The sequence below is a fragment of the Camellia sinensis genome, unplaced genomic scaffold (assembly GCF_055761805.1).
Source record: "Camellia sinensis isolate YWXY unplaced genomic scaffold, ASM5576180v1 Unanchor1, whole genome shotgun sequence".
Taxonomy (NCBI): domain Eukaryota; kingdom Viridiplantae; phylum Streptophyta; class Magnoliopsida; order Ericales; family Theaceae; genus Camellia; species Camellia sinensis.
The window spans coordinates 4,730,642-4,753,148 of NW_028128987.1; the positions used below are offsets into that span (position 1 = coordinate 4,730,642).

The window sequence follows — 22,507 nt, forward strand, 5'->3', positions numbered from 1 at the left end:
TCATACATGAAATATTGAATTATTTTATTATTGCATCATCTTCGTTCATGTAATTATTCAATACAAGAAATTTTCTTCTTAAATAAATTTTTTTGGATCATAAGAAAATTTCGAACTTAGAAAATCATAAACTAACTAATAGGCAAAACCAAAATGCCTAAGAATGCCAAACTGACCTGTTAGTGCTCCTTAGTTGTTTGGCTTTTTCAAGGAAAGTCATGAGAATGTGACCTTTGAAAATGGCAATCGTGCACGAATCCTTGAAAAAGTGAACAATGGTTTCTCTTGGTCTATCTAGACTGGAGAATATTCTTTATTTTGAAGGCAAATTTGTTTAGTATTAGCTAAATTTGTGATCGTGATCACTATATGCATTCTAATAATAATAGTTGGTCTATTCTTGATAATTTTGGTTTGTGAAATGTAAAAGATTTTTTGATAACTGTTATTGATTTATTTCGGTTACATCTCTTTCTTGCATCACCATTAAATTATGTTTAAAAGCATAAACAATGTTGCTAGAGATCATTACAAAGTGTAGAGAAGAATCTAACCTATTTTACTAATACATTTGTAGGATGTAAAATTATTGGAGAATTACATTTTCAATCATATGTCTCCATTTTTTAGAAGATTCTTGAACCATTTGGCTGAAAGTTTGGAATATCTTTTCAAACCATTTTTGTAATCTACATAGTTGATGCCAAAACGAACTGTGTAACCCGAGCTCCATTCAAAATTATCCAACAGTGACCATGCAAAATATGCTTTCACATTAGCACCATCCCTATATGAAAAACAGAATCAACAACAAACTTCATATGTAATAATTTATTTATTTTTTAATTTCTTGAAGTGTAACTTTCGCACTCATATATTTTGTAAATGCAACATTATTTATTAGTCACCTTCAGAACTTACTTGATTGCTTGTAGAAGGAAAGGAAGATGGTGATAATAGTAATGTATCCTCATGTTGTCGGCAAGGGCTTCTTCAAGTGATAATGTAGCATTATTTGCCTCATCAATCCCTGAAATGAATGGGCTAAGAATGATTAGTGTAAACTTAATTTGTAATTACAAATTTATTAGATTTATATGTTACTAAATGAAACAATTTTATGTTAATGCAAAATTATTAATGAATTGATTACCATTCTCCGTGATATAAATAAGAGGATTATTATATTTTTTCTTCACGTAGAGAAGAATATCATAAATGCCTCTTGGATAAACAAAAAGCCAATTTGAAGCAGCCTGTAAGATCACGTAAAGTTATAGAGTTGATTATGAATATTTTCTATTCATATGCAAGTTGGTGAATATATTAAATTTAAACAAGCTCCACAAGAAGAATTGCTTAAATTTCTACTTCTTACCATAGCACCGATAGGAACGCCATTCTGCTTAGCTAGCATAACAAAAGAATCATGTCTAGTTAGTACATATTAAGTTATAATAATGTTTTTAATTAATGGTACAAAACTTTGAACTTACTTGTAAGGTTAACCTGAGAATCTGTTAAAAAACTGGCATTTACACTATTGGAGTTTGGTGCATATGCTGCATAATTAGCGGTGTAATAGTTCAGTCCGAGAAAATCAAATGATCCTTTTAACATCTTGGACTGTTCTTTGGAGAACTTAGGAAGTCTTTTTCCCACAAGAGTCCGCATTGTATGTGGATAGTCGCCAGTTGTTAGAGGGTCCATAAACCTCCAATACACAAGGAAAAACATAGTTAGGACATATCATAAATTGATGACCCTACTTATGACAATATTGTTCAGTACCATATGCGTTATCACAAAAAGGACAATTATAAAACACTCACCATCCTAACATAAAATCAAGGGCCCTTAGTGCAGCAGTGCGGTCTTGTCTTACTTCTGAGTGTAATTCCAATCTTTCCCTTTTGTGATGTCTGTTTACATTTCCATCATTTGAGTAACTCAAAACTATCTAATATATTTGTATCAAGAATTTATCATATGTAGCAAATCTATTCTTAAACATAAAATTACTTTAGTTTCCATCGACTATGGTTAGGAAGTAGCATTAAAAGGTAGAACATAACTAGGACAGAGTTGTAACTTTCCAACAACTTCATGGATCGAAGAAAAGAGAGAGAGCTAGGAGATTGGCGGCCAGTGGTCCGTAGACATAGAGGGCAAGGATCCGAGCGTAGGAGGGATCAGTCTCTTGTCCATACTATCTTCGTCGATGACATCCCTGACTTGATGGATCCGAGGAGGTTGTATTCTCTATATTCAAATTTTGGTGTGGTAAGGGATGTCTTCATCCCCTTTAAGAGAAGAAAAATGTCTCGTACCAGGTTTGGTTTTGTTCGGTATGATTGCTTAGTGGCAGCAACTATGGCGCTTCAAAAAACAGATGGGATGTGGTGTGACGATAAAGCTTTGAAGGTCAAGATGGCCCAGTTTGGGAAGGAGGAGGCTGTGAAGCATAACTCAGCACATCCAAATGTTGGTACAGATGATAGAGGTAAGTCTATTGCTGTCCCAGGGTCACACAGAAGGAATATGTCTTATGCGCAGGCTCTGCGGGAAGGTGGATCAAAGTCAAAATCAACAATCACTGTCAGGGCACTTGAAGAAGGAAATGGCTGGTTATATGAGAGTGTAATAGTCAGGTTGAAATCCTCTTGTTCTGTAACTGATTTTCAGAAGGAGTTGTTGATCAGGGATTTGGGGGTTGTGAAATTTACAATAGGTGGGGGTAGAGATGTGATACTCTCCTTTAACTCAGTAAAGATGATGCAACAGGAAATGATGAAAATGGAAGGTTGGATTAAGGATTGGACTGACTCAGTAAAAGTCTGGAAACAAGGTATGACCTTGGATCAAGAACGTATTGTGTGGCTAAGCTGTTATGGAGTGCCCCCTAACTTGTGGAGCTTTAATACTTTTAACAGCATAGGGAGGCAATGGGGGCAAGTTATTGAGTTAGATGATAACACTTTGCAGTTAAAAAACTTGCAATGTGGTAAGGTAAGGATAGCCACATCCTGTATGGAATCGATTAACGCGTCCATTATCTTAGATTGCAAAGGTGTATTCTACCCAGTCAAGATCTGTGAGGAGCAGATTGTTATTTCTAAGGTAGTAATGCAACATTGCAGCTGTCGGTCTTTCCAAAGGGATCGAGACAGCCAGAGTTCAAACAATGAGGCCGCTGATGAGGTTTCCGATTCAGATCTGGGCAACTTTCCGATGGTGCAGGGGGTCGATGAGGCTGCCAAGAAAGGGGTCGGTGATCATAGAGTTGCTGCCGCAGCAGGGGAGCGTACTGTGTCAGAGGATGATGGAAAGGTAAATAGTGGGCAGAGTGTTTCTGTGGTGGAAGAGACAATCAGTAGGTTGGAGGTGGCATGTGGAGTACGTAATGTCAGCCCCGAAGTCAAGTTGGTGGGCTCTATGCAAGGTGTGAGTGGTGATCATGCAAAGGTCAATGATGTAGTATGCACGCCAAGTTTTATTCGAAGCTTGAGTGGTTCTGTTTGTCAAGGTGCTGGTTTAAATCTTGAGGTAGTGTTGGGCAAAGCCCAAGCCCAACATGGGGGGAATAATTCTAATCAGGCCCAAAGCCTTGGTGTCACTAGATGTTTACAAAGTCCAACTAATGGTGACAATTATTTTCAGCCTATTTGTGGGGTTTCGGCCCAGCACCAACTACAAATTGAGTCAGCCAGTGGAGTGGGTTTGGGTAAGGCCGGGGTGTGTTCAGGACCTTCACATCAGGTTAGAAAAACCCACAGGAAACAGAAGAGTAAATGTATGAGGAGGAGAGTTTGGAATAAGAAAGGGGGACTCGAGCTTCATAACCGAATTGGTCCATCAGTACAAGTCAAGAAATGAGCAATTCTTAGGTCTGCAGTGGCTGCTATTTCGCTGTCTATGGCAAGTGAATCCAGTCGTGGTAGATTGCTACTCAATGAGGCTGAAGCAACCTTACAGATGGGGCGAGTACTTGGGCTCAACTGTGAAGGCAAAGAGGAGGAGGTCATGAGCAAGCTTATGGAATTAGAGTCCATGGATATGGACAAGGTGCACCAGAAGGGTAAAGGAGTAGTCAGTTAATTGACTTCTTCTAGGAGGCTAAGGTGTGCTCTTTTGTTAAATGAAGCTTTTATCATGGAATGTTAGGGGGTTAGGTAGGACTGGTAAGTGTAGGAAAATTAAGCAGGTGCTTAAGGAGAGGAAAATAGACATAGCTCTCTTGCAAGAGACCAAAAAAGAGGTAGTTAACTCAGAGCTGGTGCAAACTATTTGGCCTGGGGAAAAAATGGAGTTTATGTCAGTTGATTCAGTAGGGTCTGCTGGTGGGCTTCTCTGTATCTGGAATCCTGTAGTTTTTCAGCTCAAGAACTGTTGTTGCAATCGCAATTTTATCCTCCTAGCAGGTTCAATATTCTCTTCCTTTAACTGTGTAATTGTTAATGTTTATGGGCCAAATGATCCTGTAGGAAGAAAAAGGGTGTGGGATATTCTTGTGAATCTTAAATCACATTTCTTGGAACCATGGTGCTTGGGGGGTGATTTTAATGAAATTAAAAGCATTTCTGAAAGAAAAGGTTGCTCTAGGAGGGATAAGGGTATGAGGGAGTTCAATGAATTGATAGAGCAACTAGAGGTCTTTGATCTACCTATGTGTGGAAGGAAGTTTACTTGGTGTCATTCACAAGAGGGCGATAGATGGAGCAGGCTTGACAGATTTCTATTAAATCCAGAATGGTTGCAGACTTTCAATTTTAAGCTTTGGGGTTTACCTAGACTGGTCTCTAACCATTGCCCTATTATTCTGATGGAGGATGAGAGGGATTGGGGTCCTAGACCATTCAGGTTCATAAATGCTTGGTCATTGCATCCAAATTTCTTGCCATTTGTGGAACAAACTTGGGCTGCTCTAAATGTGTTGGGTTGGGCTGGATTCAGATGTTTAGTCAAATTCAAAGGGTTAAAATCAGCTTTGAAGGGGTGGAATAAGGAGGTGTTTGGAAATGTGGAGAGCAAGCTCAAAGCTACAGATGAGGAAGTTCATGCCCTTGATCTAGTTGCCGAAGCAAGGGTCTTATCTGCAGATGAAATAGCGAGGAAGAGAGAACTGAAACGTGATGCTTGGCAGCTAAGTAAAATGCTGGAGAGGATGTGGTTTCAAAAATCTAGACTTAAATGGGCATTATTGGGTGATCGAAATACTTCCTTTTTCCATGCTATGGCTAGATGTAGAAGTAATAGGAGTGCCATTTGCTCCATTTTGGTGAGTGGAATTACTGTAGAAGAGCCTCTAGCCATTAAAGCTGAGGTGTTCAAACACTTTAGCAATATGTTTGAGGAGTCTTGGAGGGTTAGGCCCACCTTAAATGGCCCCTTCAAGTCAATTGGGGAAGGCCATGATTCAGGATTTTTGGAAGCGGAATTTTCAGAGGAGGAAATCTTAAGTGCTATTAAATCTTGTGGGGGAAACAAGGCCCCCGGGCCTGATGGATTTAATATGGGCTTTTTTCAGAAATGCTGGCATATAGTGAAGGAGAATGTCTTGCTATTTATGAGGGACTTTCATCAAAATGCCAAGTTGGTTAGAGGGTTAAACAATTCCTTCATAGCTTTAATCCCAAAAAATGAGAACCCAGCTAGCCTAAATGAATATAGGCCCATCAGCTTAGTGGGTTCCATGTACAAGATATTGGCCAAGGTACTATCAAATAGGTTGAAACAGGTGCTGCCTAGGATTATAAGTGAAACTCAATCGGCTTTTTTGAGGGGCAGAAACATTTTAGATGGCATACTTATTGCTAATGAGATAGTAGATGGGTGGAAGAAGGCTAGAGGATGTGGAGTTGTGCTTAAACTGGATTTTCATAAAGCTTATGATTCTGTCAATTGGGAATTTTTGTTCTCTATGTTAGTTAAATTTGGTTTTGGTACTAAATGGGTGAGTTGGATGAAGGTATGTGTTACTTCTGTAAGAACTTCAGTGTTGGTTAATGGGTCTCCAACTCCTGAATTTAGTCCACAGAAGGGACTTCGTCAGGGAGACCCACTGTCGCCTTTTTTGTTCATTATTGTGGCTGAGGCACTTAATATCTTAATGGGTAGAGCAAAAGATTTGGGACTGATTACAGGGGCATCTATTGGGCCTAGTAGTCTGCGGATTACGCATTTACAATTTGCGGATGATACCATTTTGTTCTGTGAAGCTGATTGGGGGGGAAATAGTAAATATAAAACGAATCCTCAGGTGCTTTGAAGTCTTGTCAGGACTTAGAATTAATTTTAACAAAAGTGTGGTCTGTGGGGTGGGGATTCCAGATGAGCTGGGCCAGGATTTTGCAAGTAGGTTGAATTGTAAATTTCAAAAATTGCCCATCAAATACTTGGGGTTGCCATTAGGGGCCAGCCCAAGTAGTAGCAGAACTTGGCTGCCAGTGATTGATAAGTGTAAGCAAAGACTTGCTTCTTGGAAGAGAAGATATCTATCCTTTGCCGGTCGGCTGACCTTGATTAAGTCTGTTCTTACTAGCCTACCTATTTTTTATCTCTCAATATTTAAGATGCCTGAGATGGTAGCAAAAAAGATGGAAAGTATTCAATCTACTTTTCTTTGGGGTGGCTCAGATTTGAGGAGGAAAGTGCACTTGGTGAAATGGGAGGATGTTTCTAAAAGTAAAAACTTAGGAGGGTTGGGTGTTAAGAGAATTAGAATCATGAATGTATGCCTTCTACTGAAGTGGTGGTGGAGGTTTGGTGCTGAAGAGAACTCTCTTTGGAAGGATGTTATATGTGGAAAGTACAGGGAGACAGGTTGGGCATGGTATCCCTCCACTGAGAGGACTAGTAGGTTGTCTAAAACTTGGGCTGATATTATTTACACTGTGGCTTCTAGGGCAGATCTGCTGCAATTTTTTAGGAGTAATGCTGTGGTCAAGCTTGGGGATGGTAGAAGAATTAGATTTTGGTCTGATTGTTGGACAGAGGGTGTATGTCTTAGAGATGAGTTTCTTAGACTATATTCTCTATCAGTTGATAAAGAAGAGTCTGTATTCATGTTTCACAGCAATAGAGATGTATATGGGAATTGGGTGTTTAATTTTAGGAGGCCTCTTTTTGCTTGGGAGGAAGCAGAATTGAGTAGATTACTAGTACTTCTGAGTAGTCCCCCTTTGCTTAGAGCTAATGTGGCCGATTGTTTGACTTGGAATGCAAATACAGCTGGTTGTTTTAGTGTCTCATCTGTTTATCAGTGGTTTGAGTTGGGCTTTGGGTCTAATAGTTTGATCTCTAGAGTTTTGTGGAAGGCTCCTGCTCCACCAAGAGCACAATTCTTTGGTTGGTTGGTGTGGAAGGGCAGAATCAAGTCTGCTAGTTATTTGCGCAGAATTGGTATCCTAAATGCCAATGTCGATGTTTGTTGTGTTTTTTGCAAAGAAGAGGAGGAAACTATTAACCATGTGTTACTTCACTGCCCTCGTGTGTGGCTGATCTGGTCTTATTTTGTCAGAAGGTGGGGGTGGCAATGGGCTTCACCAGGTTCTGTTCAGAGTGTTATTCAGTGGTGGTCGGGTTGTAGCATGAGGAAACTGGAAAAGAAGCTGTGGAGTGTAATTCCATATGCTATTTTCTGGTCCATATGGAAACAGAGGAATGACTCTGTGTTCAATGGGGTGGAGCCTAATTTTCTAGCGTTGTGTGAATCTATTGAGGTTCGAATTGCTTTGTGGATTAAGTCCTATGTCCCAGCTTTGAACTTCACTGTCAATGACCTAGTGCATAATTTGCAACAGATTAGAAGATGCTTGGCTTAGGAGTTTCTGCAGCAGATTGAATGGGATCTTTGTGACTTTCTGCAGCTTTGGTGGGGTAAAGCAGAGGAGGTTTCAATTGCTGGTGTGATGAAATGGTCTGTTACTGGTTGATCTGTGTGGGAGGAAGAATAGTCTGTTATGCTCTGAATGCCGTATGGCTGGAGTGCAGTTGGAGCTATTGCACTGCTGTAGTTGGCTGTTGGCTGATGGGTTTGCTTCTGATGGCTAACACATATTAGGTGGTTTGAATTGGTGGTCTGAATTGGTTTGCTGATCAATCTCAGCCAATGGTGTTGTAGTAGTGGTTAGCAGATGACTGTGCACTGGTTTGCTGTGGACAGGAAAGGTGGTCTCCCCATCCTCTTCTGCCAGCTGGGGGCTAATCCACCTGAGGGTTGTGCTGTGTGGAGTAACTAGGCTTAACAATTTTGGAAGTTTGTTGTTCTGCTATGGTGCCTTCTGGGGATGTGCTGTGTTGATCTATTTGTGTTTGAATTTTGGTCTGCTATGGATGAATTTTGGTCTGCTATGGTGGGAAGGCTGCTTGATTGTGCTGTTTTTGTATACATCTGGAAGGCAAATGGTTCATGGGCTGTTTTGTTTGGGAAGCCTATCTCTGTTATGGTGCTCATCAGTTTCAGTGTTCTGGTTTTTGGGCTACTTTATGGTTGTTACTATCAGTTTGCCTTCTTAGCTCCCAGGTTGACTCTTGCTGGAATTTTGCAGTCTAATTCTGTTTCTGGGTTGGACTGTGCAGAGGAGGAAGATTCAAAATTAATTGATAGTCACAATGGGTTACAATGGGTCTGCTGTTGTTAGCTGGGGGTTGTAGTTCTAATTGAGTTATTAGGTGCATGCTGGTTCTGATATTTGATACACACAGTGGGTCTGCTGCTGTTATATACTCCAAGGAGAATCTCTTGTTTTTGGCTGTTATCCCATCAGATCTCAATAGAGATGAGTGGGTTGAAGCATTGGGTTCTTATTTGAAGCATCTTAACAGCTGTTCAAGGCAAAGTGTTTGGCATGCTTTGTTTGAGCTGTGGGAATTCATGGCATATAGCTCAGAATATCTGTGCCATGTTTGGTGATGTAGTGCCTAAGCTATCTGATTTTTTTGGTTTTTTTTCTCTGTTGTGTTTGCTCGTTGGTTTCTCACCAACTTGGAGGTTGGAGCTTGTTTTAGCTCCAAGCTCCACTTTATTGATGTAATTTTCCTTTTCCATCAATAAAGTTTTCCTTTTGCCGATCAAAAAAAAAAAAAGTAGCATTAAAATTAGCATATACTTGAGAACTCTTTGATAATAATGTGAATTATATATGTAGTTTCCTTGGGTTTTCAAGTGAGACCTGATACTTTCGCTTGTACAAATTTACTGCAGTTGCATGAGCGAGAAGTTCGTGGTGTGATACAATATATGGCTCAGTGCTTGAATCCCCACCAGTACAATTTAATTGTAGCCATGAAGAGCATCGACCTGGTGCAGAGCTACCAACTGCGTACCCACTCATGCTATATGACCACGGCTCATTCAAGGTGATCCAGTACTTCACCCTATCACCAAATTCTTTGAAGCAAAGTTCTGCAAAGCCTTTGAAATCATCCCTATAAAGTCGATCATCAATGTTGGAATATGACACAAATACATTACAATGTTTTACATATTAACTTCAGGACTTCATGATTAATAATTCAATTCTATGACTACTTCCATTTCTAGGTTACCATCGGATGCTAAAGTCCGACACGGGGTCCTTATTGTGTACTAAGCACAGCAGGATGTGCTGTGGCCTAATACAGCACCGTTTTGCTTTCTTTTCTTTTGTTTTTTTAATCCTATTTTTTGTTTAATTAAAATAACTATGCATTGGTTCCATTTCTCATGAAAGGATCCACATACATAGCCACATTTCAACTTTTTTACACAATAGTAAAAGTTTAAATTTACACCACTTTTTTTGGTGCATAATATTATTGTAAATAAAAAAAAAAAAAAAAGAGTATTTAGAATTCAAAATTTATGAACTATATTCATTTTGAATATACCTTACACCACACTATGCTTAAATTTACACCTACTTTTTTTGTGTAATATTATTAGATATGTAAAAAAAAAAATGATATATGTAAAAATTGTATTGAAATTTTCAATTTTTTGAGGCTTTCTTTTTCTTATTAAAATTTCTTAAATTGTCATTAATATGACCCTAATTTTTTATACAGTAAGAAAATTAAATTATAAAGAAAGATTACAAATAGATTAAAAGAAATGTAGTGTACTAAGAATAATATTTGAAAAACTATTTGAAATTTATTCAAAATTTGAATATGCAGTGCAACTATTAAAAAAAAAATTTGTATGGTGCAGATTTAAATTTAGTGTGCAACATTCAAGATAATATGATTTGTACATTTTTAATTATGCATATCTTTTAGTGTATTAAAAAAAATACTATGTACTAAGAAATACATTCATAATTTAAATTTGTAGTGTACAATTAAGGTAAATACACTTTGTCCCTTTAAGTTTGGTCATTTTTTTCACTTTTTTCCTTAAATTTTATCCCCCACTTTGGCTCTTCATATTTCAATTTTTTAAATTTTTTTTAATACTCTAAAAGCTAACTTTTGTCCAAAAATATATATATAATGATATATTAACAGTCATGTGACATAAAAATATTTTATTATTTATAACTCACACATTTAATATAAATCCAAACTCAATTATAATAATATATTTTTTATCATGTGTCAATTAACGTAACATTTTTTGTTTAATTTTGAACAAAAACTTAAAGCATGTAGAGCAAAGTGCCAAAAAAAAAAAAAGGGGGGGGGGGGCGAATTACACTAACAGCCCCTATAATTTGGGACTCGTGTCACTTTGGTCCCTGACTTTTCAATTATGACACATTTGACTCTGAATTTTGAATCTTGTTCCAAATAAAGACAATTGAAGATACCATTATTTAATTTTAAGGGCAAAATTGTCAATTTAATAAAATATAAACTAATTTGACCAAAATAAATGTCAAAAAAATATTTTAAATTTTTTTAAAATTATTTTTATCCACCAATGATAAAATTATGTAAAATTGATAAAAATTAATAAAAATAATTTTTAAAAATTAATTTTACATGATCATCATTCAAACACATAATAAAAATTAATTTGGAAAAAAAAATAAATGTCCAAAAAATTTATCAATTTTACATAATTTTATTTTTAGTGGGTAGAAATAATTTTTAAAAATTTAAAAATATTTGTTTGACATTTCTTTTTGTCAAATTAGTTTATATTTTATCAAATTAACGATTTTACCCTTGAAAAATCTAATGATATATTCAATTGTCTTTATTTAGAACAAGATTTAAAATTCATGATCAAATGTGTTACAATTAAAAAGTCATGGTTCAAAAAAAAAAAATTAAAGGTCAAAAGTGAAAAAAATGCCATACATAGAGCGCACAAAGAAAACAATTAAAAGGAAAAAAGAAAAAAAAAAAAAAAAAAAAAAAAAGAAACAGAGCAAAAACAAAACGGTGCCGTTTTTGGAGTACAGCATCCCGGCGGTGCAGCAGGCATCCCATGTCCGTTGGAGTACAGTAATCTAATTTTTTTTTATCAAATTTTATGATTTTTATTTTTTAATTCTTAAAAAATAAATTGAGCTATCTCATTGCAAGGCTTTGCGATGAAAATAAAGGATTCAACTGCTCACCCTAGTTTGACTTAAATATACCATTTGACAACCATCAAAAACAAAGAAGGTGAAAAACAAAAACTCAACAATTAGGAACATTTTTTGATTTTAAATGAAGAGATTAACCATCTCAAAACTATAAGAGAAAAAGCAATTTGCTTTATTCCCTTTATATATATATGTATATATATATATTCAGTATGAACCAACAATTTAATTTAAAAACAAAACTAGGGAATTTTCATACGCTCTATCTAGTTTCAATATATACAAATATCACAAATTGACTAGCTAAAAAATTGAATCATTAGATGAATATATCTTTACTTACACAATTTTTGGACTTAAGAAACCGCCGTACTCATCTTCCAATGCTTGGGGAAGATCCCAATGGAAAAGGGTCACAAATGGCTTTATACCTACAAATGTCAGCATAAGAAGAAATATTACAAGTATATGAACTTGGTTAGAAATTTATGGAAATTCAAAATTTTCCTTCTGAGGAGAACTCTATATAAATCAAACAAGATAGTTAATGATGACATCATTGAGTTGAATCATAACCTTTTCCCAAGAGGTCATCTATAAGGTTGTTGTAATATTTGATTCCTTCCTTGTTCACTCCACCACTTAGCTTTCCACCTAGAAATATTACAAGTATCATCCAAAAATTATGCAAATATAGGTAAAAAAAAAAATAGTATGGTAACCACTGATTGGATCATCCTAGTTCATAACTTCTATTAATTTTTTTTTCCCTTTTTTGTTAAATGCCAAGGATTGCTCAAATCAAATGATTATAATCTCATTTTGGGTCTCACTTTGTTTTTACACCTTCATTTGAGCCCATTTTCCACATGTTCTTTGTCACAATTGTGGTTTCATTTGCTTGTGTTTTTAGATAGGACCCTTATTCCATGTATATATAATGCATATTTGACAATATTTAGAGAAACTGTATAATTGATCATCTTACGTGGTAATACTCTGGACCATGAGATAGAGAATCTGTAAGCATCTAGACCCATTTCTTTCATGATCTTTACATCTCCCTGTAACATCATTAGAGAAAAAATTAACCAATAATTTTTATTTTTATTTTTTTTGCAAAAAATTAATTCAATTGTATAACTAAAATTTACTTATGAAAAAATGTTATATTTTTCTAGTTAAATTTACAACATTTCCAAGTACCATAAGCCAGTGAGATTTTTTTTTTTTTTTTTTTTATCAGCAAAGAGAATTTTATCGATAAAATAAATGAGGAAAGAAAAGATACAATAAAAAAGGAGGTGTGAGATTTATGTAAACAGTATTCATGTAAGTGTATACACTACATTTTAACTAGCTATAATAGTTGAAGTCCATCATTGGATTATTGGCCAATGTTAAAAGCTGGAAACGATCTGCTCAAGGGCTGTGGAGAATGGGATAAAGCAATGGGTGGAAAATCCGGAATGTAATAAAGGTTTTATGTATAGTTCATCTGGGTTGGAGTGCGGCAGGCCCAACATAAGTTTAGAAGTGGTGCTACAAGGAGCCCAAGCTCAGCCTATAATTAATGGGCCAAGATGGGAAGTTAATTCTAATTTAAGTGATTGCATAGCCCAGTCACAGTTTATGGCAGTAGAGGAAGCTGAAGTCCAGAAAGCTAATCACGAGAAGGGGGGCCCATATCAGCAAGCTCAGGCTAGATCAAGAAGGAAGTCTGACCTGAAGAGGAAAGGCGGTGAAAAGGGGAAAGAAAGAATGAAGCAGGGTGGCAAACCAAAACAGAAAGGGATCCTATTCAGCAACTGTCTCAGAGGTGGAGTGATCCTTCGAGCGGCAGCAGCTGCTATGTCTCTACAAGCGTCACAAAGCAGCAGTTCCCAAAGGAGAAGAAAGATACTCAAGGAGGCCCAAGCTACGATTGAGGTCGGGAAGGCATTAGGGCTCAACTGTGAAGGGAAGGAAGAGGAAGTGGTGGCCAAAATAATGGAGCTGGAGGAGAAAGATATGGAAAGAGCTGAAGGAAGGGTAAAGGCAGATTAAGCTGCTGGAAAAATGAAGGAGAATAGAGGCTGCGTTGAAGATTGTTTAATGAAGATCATGTCATGGAATGTTAGGGGTCTTAGAAAACCTGAAAAAAGGAGTAAAATTAAGGCTTTGGTGAGAGCAAAATTAGTAGATGTTTTGATGCTGCAGGAGACTAAGAGAGAAGTTATTGATGGTACTTTTGTCAAGTCCTTATGGCCCGTGGATGATATGGGATTTATGGAGGTGGGTTCAGAAGGAAGTGCAGGTGGCCTCCTTTGCATTTGGAACACCCAAATTTTTCAATTGATAGAATGCTGCAGTTCCAGGAACTTCATTCTTCTCTCAGGTATCTTATCTCAATCATTTCATTGTGTTATTTGCAATATTTATGCCCCGACTGATGCATTGAAGAGGAGGAAACTTTGGGAGAGTCTTGTAAAACTTAAACTCTCTTATCCTAACCCTTGGTGTTTGGGTGGTGATTTTAATGAGATTAGAGTTATGAGTGAGAGGAAAGGTTGCTCAAGAAGGGAAAGGGGTATGAAAGACTTTAACAATTTTATAGAGAGCTTGGAATTAATTGATCTGAATATGCATGGTAGATTATTCACATGGTGTAATGCATTGGATGGGGAGAGGTGGAGTAGGATTGATAGGTTTTTGCTTGATCCTGTTTGGCTGGAGAGGTATAAATTTAAACAATGGGGATTGCCTAGAGTCATTTCAGATCACTGTCCAGTTTTGCTTATGGAGGATGGCAGGGATTGGGGGCCAAAACCTTTTCGGTTTATTAATGCTTGGACATCACATCCTCAGTTTAAGAAGGAAGTGGAGAAGGTCTGGGAGGAGGTACAAATTCAGGGATGGGCTAGTTTTAGAATCATGATTAAGCTCAAAAGACTGAGAGCGTATCTGCGGAGGTGGAATATGGAGGTCTTTGGTAATATTGATGATCTACTTAAACAAGCTGAAGATGAACTTCATGAGTGGGACTTGAAGGCGGAATCTAGATCCCTGTTGGAATCAGAGGTGAATAGAAGACGTGAGATCAGAAGTCAAGTTTGGCAGCTAAGTAGAAGTAAGGAGAGGATGTGGCTACAAAAATCTAGAATGTCATGGGCACAACATGGGGATAAAAATACTAGACTGTTTCACTTGATGGCAAGTAACAGGCAGAGGAAAAATTTATTGGACTCCGTTCAGGTAAATGGTGTTGCGGTGGAAGACCCAAGCATAGTGAAGCAAGTAGTGGAGAATGATTTTTCAAGGGTCTTTGCTGAAAGCTGGGAGAGTAGGCCTAAGTTGGCAGGGTCCTTTTTGTCCATTACTGATGTTGATTCAAAGGAAGTGATGGAGGCTAATTTTAGTGAAGCAGAAATCTAGGCAGCCATTCAAGATTGTGATGGGAATAAAGCTCCTGGACCTGATGGCTTCAATCTGCATTGCATTCAAAAGTGCTGGTCTATAATGAAAGGTGAGTTCATGCAGTTGTTCCAAGAGTTTCATCGTAATGGGAAGTTGGCCAAAGGGGTAAACAGCTCTTTCATTACCTTGATTCCTAAAAAGAAGAACCCACTAGACTTGAGTGATTTTAGGCCTATAAGTTTGGTTAGCTCAATTTATAAAGTGTTGGCTAAAGTGTTGTCCAGAAGAATAAGACAAGTGCTCCCAAAACTCATAGGAGAGGTTCAAACTGCTTTTCTTTCGGGTAGATGCATCCTTGATGGGGTCTTAATTGCTAATGAAGTGGTGGATTGGTGGAGAAAGTCCAAGAAAAAAGGAATCATTCTTAAATTGGACTTTGAGAAGGCCTATGATTCAGTTAACTGGGAGTTTTTGTTGTCAATGATGGAAAATTTTGGGTTTGGAGATAAATGGGTGGGTTGGATTAGGTCTTGTATCTCTACGTCAAGGATCTCAGTGCTTGTAAATGGGTCACCCACAACAGAGTTCTCTCCTCAGAGGGGTTTAAGGCAAGGAGATCCACTATCGCCTTTCCTTTTTACTATAGTTGCAGAAGGTCTAAATATTCTGTTAGAGAGAGCCAAAGAAAAGGGGATGATCAGAGGAGCTTCAGTTGGTCATCAAGAATTGATAATCTCTCATTTACAATTTGCAGATGACACTATTATTTTTTGTGAAGCCAATTGGGATGAAATCAGGGTGCTTAAAAGAATTTTGAGGTGTTTTGAAGTCATGTCAGGCCTCAAGATTAATTTTCATAAAAGTATTGTTTGTGGAATTGGAGTGGAAGAGGAGCTAGTTAAGGAGTTTGCTAACAACCTGAATTGCCTCAGCCAGAGACTACCTTTGTCATATCTTGGCTTACCCTTAGGGGCCAACCCAAGGAAAATAAGTACTTGGAAACCAGTGGTGGAGAAGTTTAAAAAGAAATTAGCATCTTGGAAGAGGAGATTCTTGTCCTTTGCCGGTAGATTGACCCTAATTAAGTCTGGATTGTCAAATCTTCCAGTGTATTTTCTATCTATTTTCAAATTGCCTATTGGTGTTGCTAAAACAATTGATAGGATTCAATCAAACTTCTTGTGGGGTGGTTCGGAAGTTCAAAGGAAAATTCACTTAGTCCAATGGAAAGAGGTGTGTAAAAGTAAAGCCCAAGGGGGGTTGGGTGTGAGAAGTCTCAGTGATGTTAACATCTGTTTAATGTTAAAATGGTGGTGGAGGTATGGTCATCAACAACAGTCACTATGGAAAATGGTGGTATGTAGCAGATATGGTGGGAATGGGGGCAGGTGGAAACCAGAAACAGTGTCAGCTGCAATGGTATCTACAGTGTGGAAGGACATTGTATCATTACCTTCAGCAAATAGTGTAGCGACAGAGTTTTTCTCACAAAACTTCAGGATTATTTTGGAAAATGGGGAAAGAATTCATTTTTGGACGGATAGATGGTTCAATGATATGAGTCTTAGGAGTGAATTTCCTAGACTATTTAGTTTATCAGTGGAGAAGGAAGGTTCCTTGCAATTTTTTTACCACCGGAAAGGGCCGGGCAGTGATTGGAAGTTGGCATTTAGAAGATCACTTTTAGCTTGGGAGGAGGAGGAAGCTCATAGGCTAAATGTATTACTAGCAGAGGTACCTAATCTAAATCCTCTAACTGAGGATTACTGTTTGTGGAGAGCAAGTAATTCTGGAGTATTCTCTGTGGCATCAGTGTGGAAACGGTTGGAATTAGTTAATGGACCCACAGTTTCCATTTCAAAGCTCCTGTGGAAAAATGCAGCTCCCCCGAAGGCTCAGTTCTTCAGCTGGTTAGCTTGGAAAGGGAGACTTAAAACAGCAGAATTCATGGAAAGGATTGGAGTTATACCTGCCAATGTCAGCCCACTATGTGTATTTTGCAAAGCAGAGGTAGAAACCATAAATCATGTGTTGCTTTTATGCCCATTGGTATGGAAGTTATGGTCTGAGTTGGTAAACTGGTGGGAAGTGCAGTGGGTAACACCAGGATCTGTGGTTATTTTGCTTGACTGGTGGTCTGGTATGAAATTTAGGAAGAAGGAGTTCAACATTTGGAAGGTGGTCCCTTTGGCCATGCTTTGGTCCGTATGGAAATTTAGGAATGAATGCTTATTTAACAATGGTAGTGCAGATTTTGCACAGATAGTAGAGCTAATGAAAGTAAGAATTGCATTATGGATCAAGTCATATGTTAAAGGGGTGAATTACACTGTGCATGATATTGTCGCAAATTTGAAGCAGGTGAGAGGTTGTATCTCGTAGGTTGTGCTTGTTCTGTCATTATGCAGAGTGGTAGCAGTGAGGGAAGTAGCAGATGTGTTTGTAGAAGGCTGGTCTGAAGCTCTCTGTCTGGTTCCAGTGAAGCTCCTGTAAGTGAAACTTATGTCATTATGCAGAATGCTAGCAGATGGGTTTGAAGCAGATTGGTATATATGCAGCTTGGTTGCAGAGTGGTAGGTACCAGCTTCGGGTCTGTCAAGGCAGTGCAGAGGCCTGCTTGGTTCTGGTCTGGGTAGGCAATGCATTTGCCCTCTGGTAGCAAAGGTGTTCTGGGTGTAGGTTTGAATTGTTGTGTTGATGCTGATCTTCCTGCCTCACTGTTGGTCTGATTCTTGTTACTGTGTGTGGTCTGCTGTCTGGATGCTCCAGCAGAGGGAAACATGGTTTGCTTTTGCTGATCTCCCTCAGTCTTTGTTTTGTTTTGTTTTTTGGCTGGTTGTATTTTTTATTTGTTGGCTTTGGTTTGTTTCTCATTTCGGTTGTATTGTGGTTTGGGTTTGTTGTTTGTGGTTGGATACTCACCAACTCACCATCTTTCCCCTTTCCCTTCCCCCTCCCCTTCTTCCTTATTGATGTATTTCCTTACTCGGTTTTCATCAATAAAGCTTCCTTTTCTTCGCTGATCAAAAAAAAAAAAAAAAGCTGGAAACGATCCAAGCTGCGAGAAATTCTTGAAGTGGTTCAAAATACTACATCTGGATCAAGAGAACCTTCGCAAACATAAAGCCATGGTAAGTCTCTTTACGATTTATTTGAGCCTCATATGAAACTTCTAAACCCAAAGGTGAATTTGGATTTCATAGGCAATTTTACATGGAAACTTCCTAAATTTTTAAATTTACCAAAACCATTTTAAAAATATTTTCAATGATATAAAATTCACTTCATTCCAATTTGAAACCAAGACTAGGTAGTAGTGTCCTTTTAGGACTTCTATTAAGTAATTGGTTACTTATTGAGACTCTTGGATTATTTTTGTTGTATTTATTAAAATTGTAATAATCAAGAGTGGTGATTAGCCTATTATATGAACTATTTCAGAAAATTATTAAATTATCCAGAAAAATGGATTTTTATAGTTAACATCTTAAAATAGTTTTTTTATTTTTTCAAAGAGTTGTCCATTCATAGATTTTCTCAAACATTACCACTTAAATGGATATTTCCTCGAATTATCGCTTTTTTTTTCTTCCTTTTTTTTTTTTTTGAATTATTTTCAACTTGGATTTTGGATAAAATCAATCAAACTTTGGGTTGAGTGCCCCCTTGGATGAGTTATTCCAATCAAGGATAAGACCTTATCCTCATCCCAAAATAGTTATCTTGTCCCCATCACAATTTTTTTGGGGGAAAATTTCATACCAGTGTATAACTCAAAAACTAATTACAGTAAAGTTTATAAATATTAATAATTATAATTATAATTTTTTTATTTATAAATATGTAATAATTATTTCAAATTACCATTGATTACTGTAATTTCCCCACACCTTTGTTTTTTTGGAAACTTTGATCTCTTAGTACTCTGTATTATTAGTTATACATGTATTGGAAGAATGATTGATCAATGGGTCATGGTATAGTACACATATACGTATGAATGTTGGAACTTTTCAAAATAAGTGATTAATATTTTGGGATGGAAGGAGTAACTATTTACCATTATTGATTAATTAATCTATAATTACAAGTAAATGTTTGTAGTATAGGTTCAATTTTTTTTTTCTTTTTTATAAAATTTGTTGGATATTTGCGATGGATTTTCTTCTAGTCACAAATCCCTAATTAATTTTGTATAATAAAATTAATTATTTGCTATGACCACACACTACAAGAAATAACAGTTTTACCGACTAAAATATTAGTCGCCAAAGGTCACTTTTTTAGTCGTCGAAACCAATTAGCGACTAAATTTTTTTGTCGCCAACTTCGTCGCCTAAACCCTGTCGGCGAATGTTTTAGCGACTAAACGTGTGTTGCTGAAAGTGAAACATTTGGCTACTATTTTATTTAGTCGGCAAAACCTACCTTTTAGCTACTAAATTTTAGTTAGTCGGCAAAGGGCCAATGTTTGGCTACTAAATTATTGGTGGCCAATAGTCAATTATATTTTTTTTAAATTATACATTTACCGACCAATGTTTTACCAATGTTTGGCTACTAAATTATTGGTGGCCAATAGTCAATTATATTTTTTAAAATTATACATTTACCGACTAATGTTTTAGTCGCCAATACTCAAGGAATCAGCCACCAAACCTTTTAGTCGCCAAAAGTGATTTTGTCGCCAATACTCAAGGAATCAACCACCAAAAGTGATTTTGTGAAAAAAAAAAAAAAAAAAAAGAAATTACACTCTGCTCTTGTGGAGATTCAAACCATCAACCTCCCACACCATAAACCTTATACAACACCCTCTTTCCATTATGCCTCCATAACACCATATAATTATATATGCAACATATATTATTTATATAGTATATAGACCCATATTAATATAAAAGTATATATATAAAGATAATTATTTTTTATTGAACATAATTTATGTAAAAATAAATTATTTATTAGAAAAAAAAGAGACTACTTTTGGCGACTAAACATAATTTTAGTCGCCAATTCTATACTTTTGGCGACTAAACTTCTTTTTAGTCGCCGAATGCCTCACTTTTGACTACTAAATTATTTTTAGTCGCCAAAAATCCTCACTTTTAACTACTAAAATTTTTTAGTCGGTAAAGGCCTCCCTTTTGGCTACTAAATTTTTTTTAGTCGCCAAAGGGCCTAACTTTTGGCTACCAAAATTTTTTTAGTCGGTAAAAGCCTCACTTTTGGCGACCAAACATCAATTTAGTCGCCGAATGCCTCACTTTTGATTGCTAATTTTTTTTAATCGCCAAAGGGCCTAACTTTTGGCTACTAAAAATTTTTTAGTAGGTAAAAGTCATATATCGGCGACCAAACAGATTTTTAGTCGCCAATTACTATACTTTTGGCTACTAAATTTTTTTAGTCGCCAAAAGCTATACTTTCAGCGACCAAATTTTTTTTAGTCAAGAAATTTGGTCGCCAAATGTGCTTTTTCCTGTAGTGACAAAAAAGTGGTCACAAAAGTTGCTACGGGATAGTATTTGTGGCTTTTTTTTTTTTTTTTTTTTTTTGGTGTCGGCAATTTGGTGGTCGCAAATAAACATTGGACTTTTCGTGGCCGGACACTTGCTGACACTAAAGGTATATTTTTCATTGGCATTTGGGTGGTCGTAAATAAAATTTTTCAACTTGTTCAATTTTAATGTTTAGAAAATTCAACTTTTTTATTTTTCGTTTTTTTTTTTTTTTGGTTTTCAATGATTATTTTTAATATTTTAAGTAATTTTTTTTAATTTTTAGACACACATAATAAAATACATTTAAAAAGTATAATATTTGTGAAAAAAATCTTTAAAAAATTTACTAAATACCAAAAATATAAAAAAATAAGAAATTCAGTACATTTTTCATATTTTTGTGTATTTATTAATTTTTAAAATATTTTTTCACAAATATTTTAAAAGTACATCTAAATAAGGTGCATCTAAAAAAATAAAAATAAATTCTTAAAATTTAAGAAATATTTACTAAAAATAAAAAAACACGAAAAATTTTAATTTTAATTTGCAAAAAATTAAATTCAAAAAATTGAAACCAAACACACTACATATTTTTTAAGAACTTTTTTTGGCTGTAAAGTTGGCGACATGAAAAGTATGCCTTGCGGTATCTAATAATTAGTTACGGCTTAACTCCAGCGACAAATATTTTTGTTTTTTCACCCCATATTCGAGTTCCTTCTATGTTGACACAAAGCGAGTCAAATGTTGCGTTTGCCAAACCTCGCCACTAGCCGATGCAAAAAGGCATTTTCTAGTAGTGTAATGACTTTGACAAACTGTAGAAATTATCTAGTAAGTTAGTGCAACTATATCTTCATGTGTTTAGTCAATGATATATTATAATATGTTCACCTTCTCTTTGTTATTTGGGTCATTTATTCAGTTATCTTCCTACTATTAATTGGACACACAGCTAATATGAAATTCTTGAAAAATAAAATAATTATTTCACAAACTAGCCTTTGTCTCATGGTCATTAGCCTTGTGAGTAATAATATAAATGAATCCAATATGAGCCATGTAATAATTTAGTCCATGGAAAAATTACAAGTGAGTTCTATTGAATGGACTTAAATACTTTTAAGACTTGTACACTTGTTAAATATACTAAAAATTATAAAATACTTATTTTATCCTCATTTTTATTTTGTGAAGGCCAAAAGACAACTCTTTCTCTCTCCACTATCTCTTTAAGAGCCTCAGACCACCGACTAAAAAATAGTTTGGTCGCCGATTACACGTGTTTTACCGACAAAAATAAAATTTGCACTTTTGGCTACTAAAAAAAATTTAGTAGCTAAAAGTCTAAAATTGGTGACTAAAATTCAATTTAGTAACCAAAAGTGGAGGTTTTTGTCGACTAAAAACAAGTTGAGTCGCCAAAAGTGGCTATTTTTAGGCGGAACTTATTTTTTTAACGACTAAAAAATAATTAGTAGCCCAAAATTATAGAATGGGCGACTAAAAAATAGATTTAGTTGCCAAAAGTCACCTCAATTTTTTTTTAGTAAATAATTTATTTTTTACATAAATTATATTGAATAAAAATAATTATATTTATATATATAGTTTTATATTAATACGCGTCAATATACTATATAAATAATATATATTACATATATATTGATGTGGTGTTGTAGTGGCACAGTGGAGGGAGTGTGTTGCTAAAGGTGTAGAAGGTAGAAGGTTCGTGGTTCGAATCTCAAAAAAAGCAGAAAAGTTAGTTTTTTTTTTTTCCACCGAACAACCTTTGGCGACTAAATCTATTGGTTGCCAAAAGTGTTTCTTTTGGCAACTAAACAGTTTGGTCGGCATTCATTGACTATTGGCGACTAAAACATTAGTCGCTAAATGTATAATTTTAAAAAGTGGAATTGACTATTGGTCTCTAAAGACCTGTGTTTTTGCCGACTAAAATCTTTTTGGTCGCCAAAACCTCCGGCGACCATGTTTTCGCGACAAAACTGGCAACTAAAAAATTTAGTCGGGAAAACTAAAAACAAGGTTTTTGGCGACTAAAAGTGGACTTTTGGCGACTAAAAA

At 36.0% G+C, this 22,507-nt stretch overlaps 1 protein-coding gene across 1 annotated transcript in view; it reads right to left on the minus strand.

Annotated features, from left to right (window-relative positions):
- Window positions 1-407: 407 nt before the first annotated feature.
- Window positions 408-22,507, minus strand: part of LOC114315628 (beta-glucosidase 12) — a 30,125-nt gene continuing 8,025 nt past the window's right edge. Inside the window, 11 exon segments of the mRNA XM_082911070.1 lie at window positions 408-787; window positions 922-1,030; window positions 1,154-1,256; window positions 1,379-1,410; window positions 1,497-1,714; window positions 1,833-1,892; window positions 1,894-1,922; window positions 9,174-9,429; window positions 11,863-11,950; window positions 12,096-12,173; window positions 12,508-12,583. Of these exon segments, the coding sequence (XP_082767196.1) occupies window positions 610-787; window positions 922-1,030; window positions 1,154-1,256; window positions 1,379-1,410; window positions 1,497-1,714; window positions 1,833-1,892; window positions 1,894-1,922; window positions 9,174-9,429; window positions 11,863-11,950; window positions 12,096-12,173; window positions 12,508-12,583 (1,227 nt within the window). The 3' untranslated portion in view covers window positions 408-609.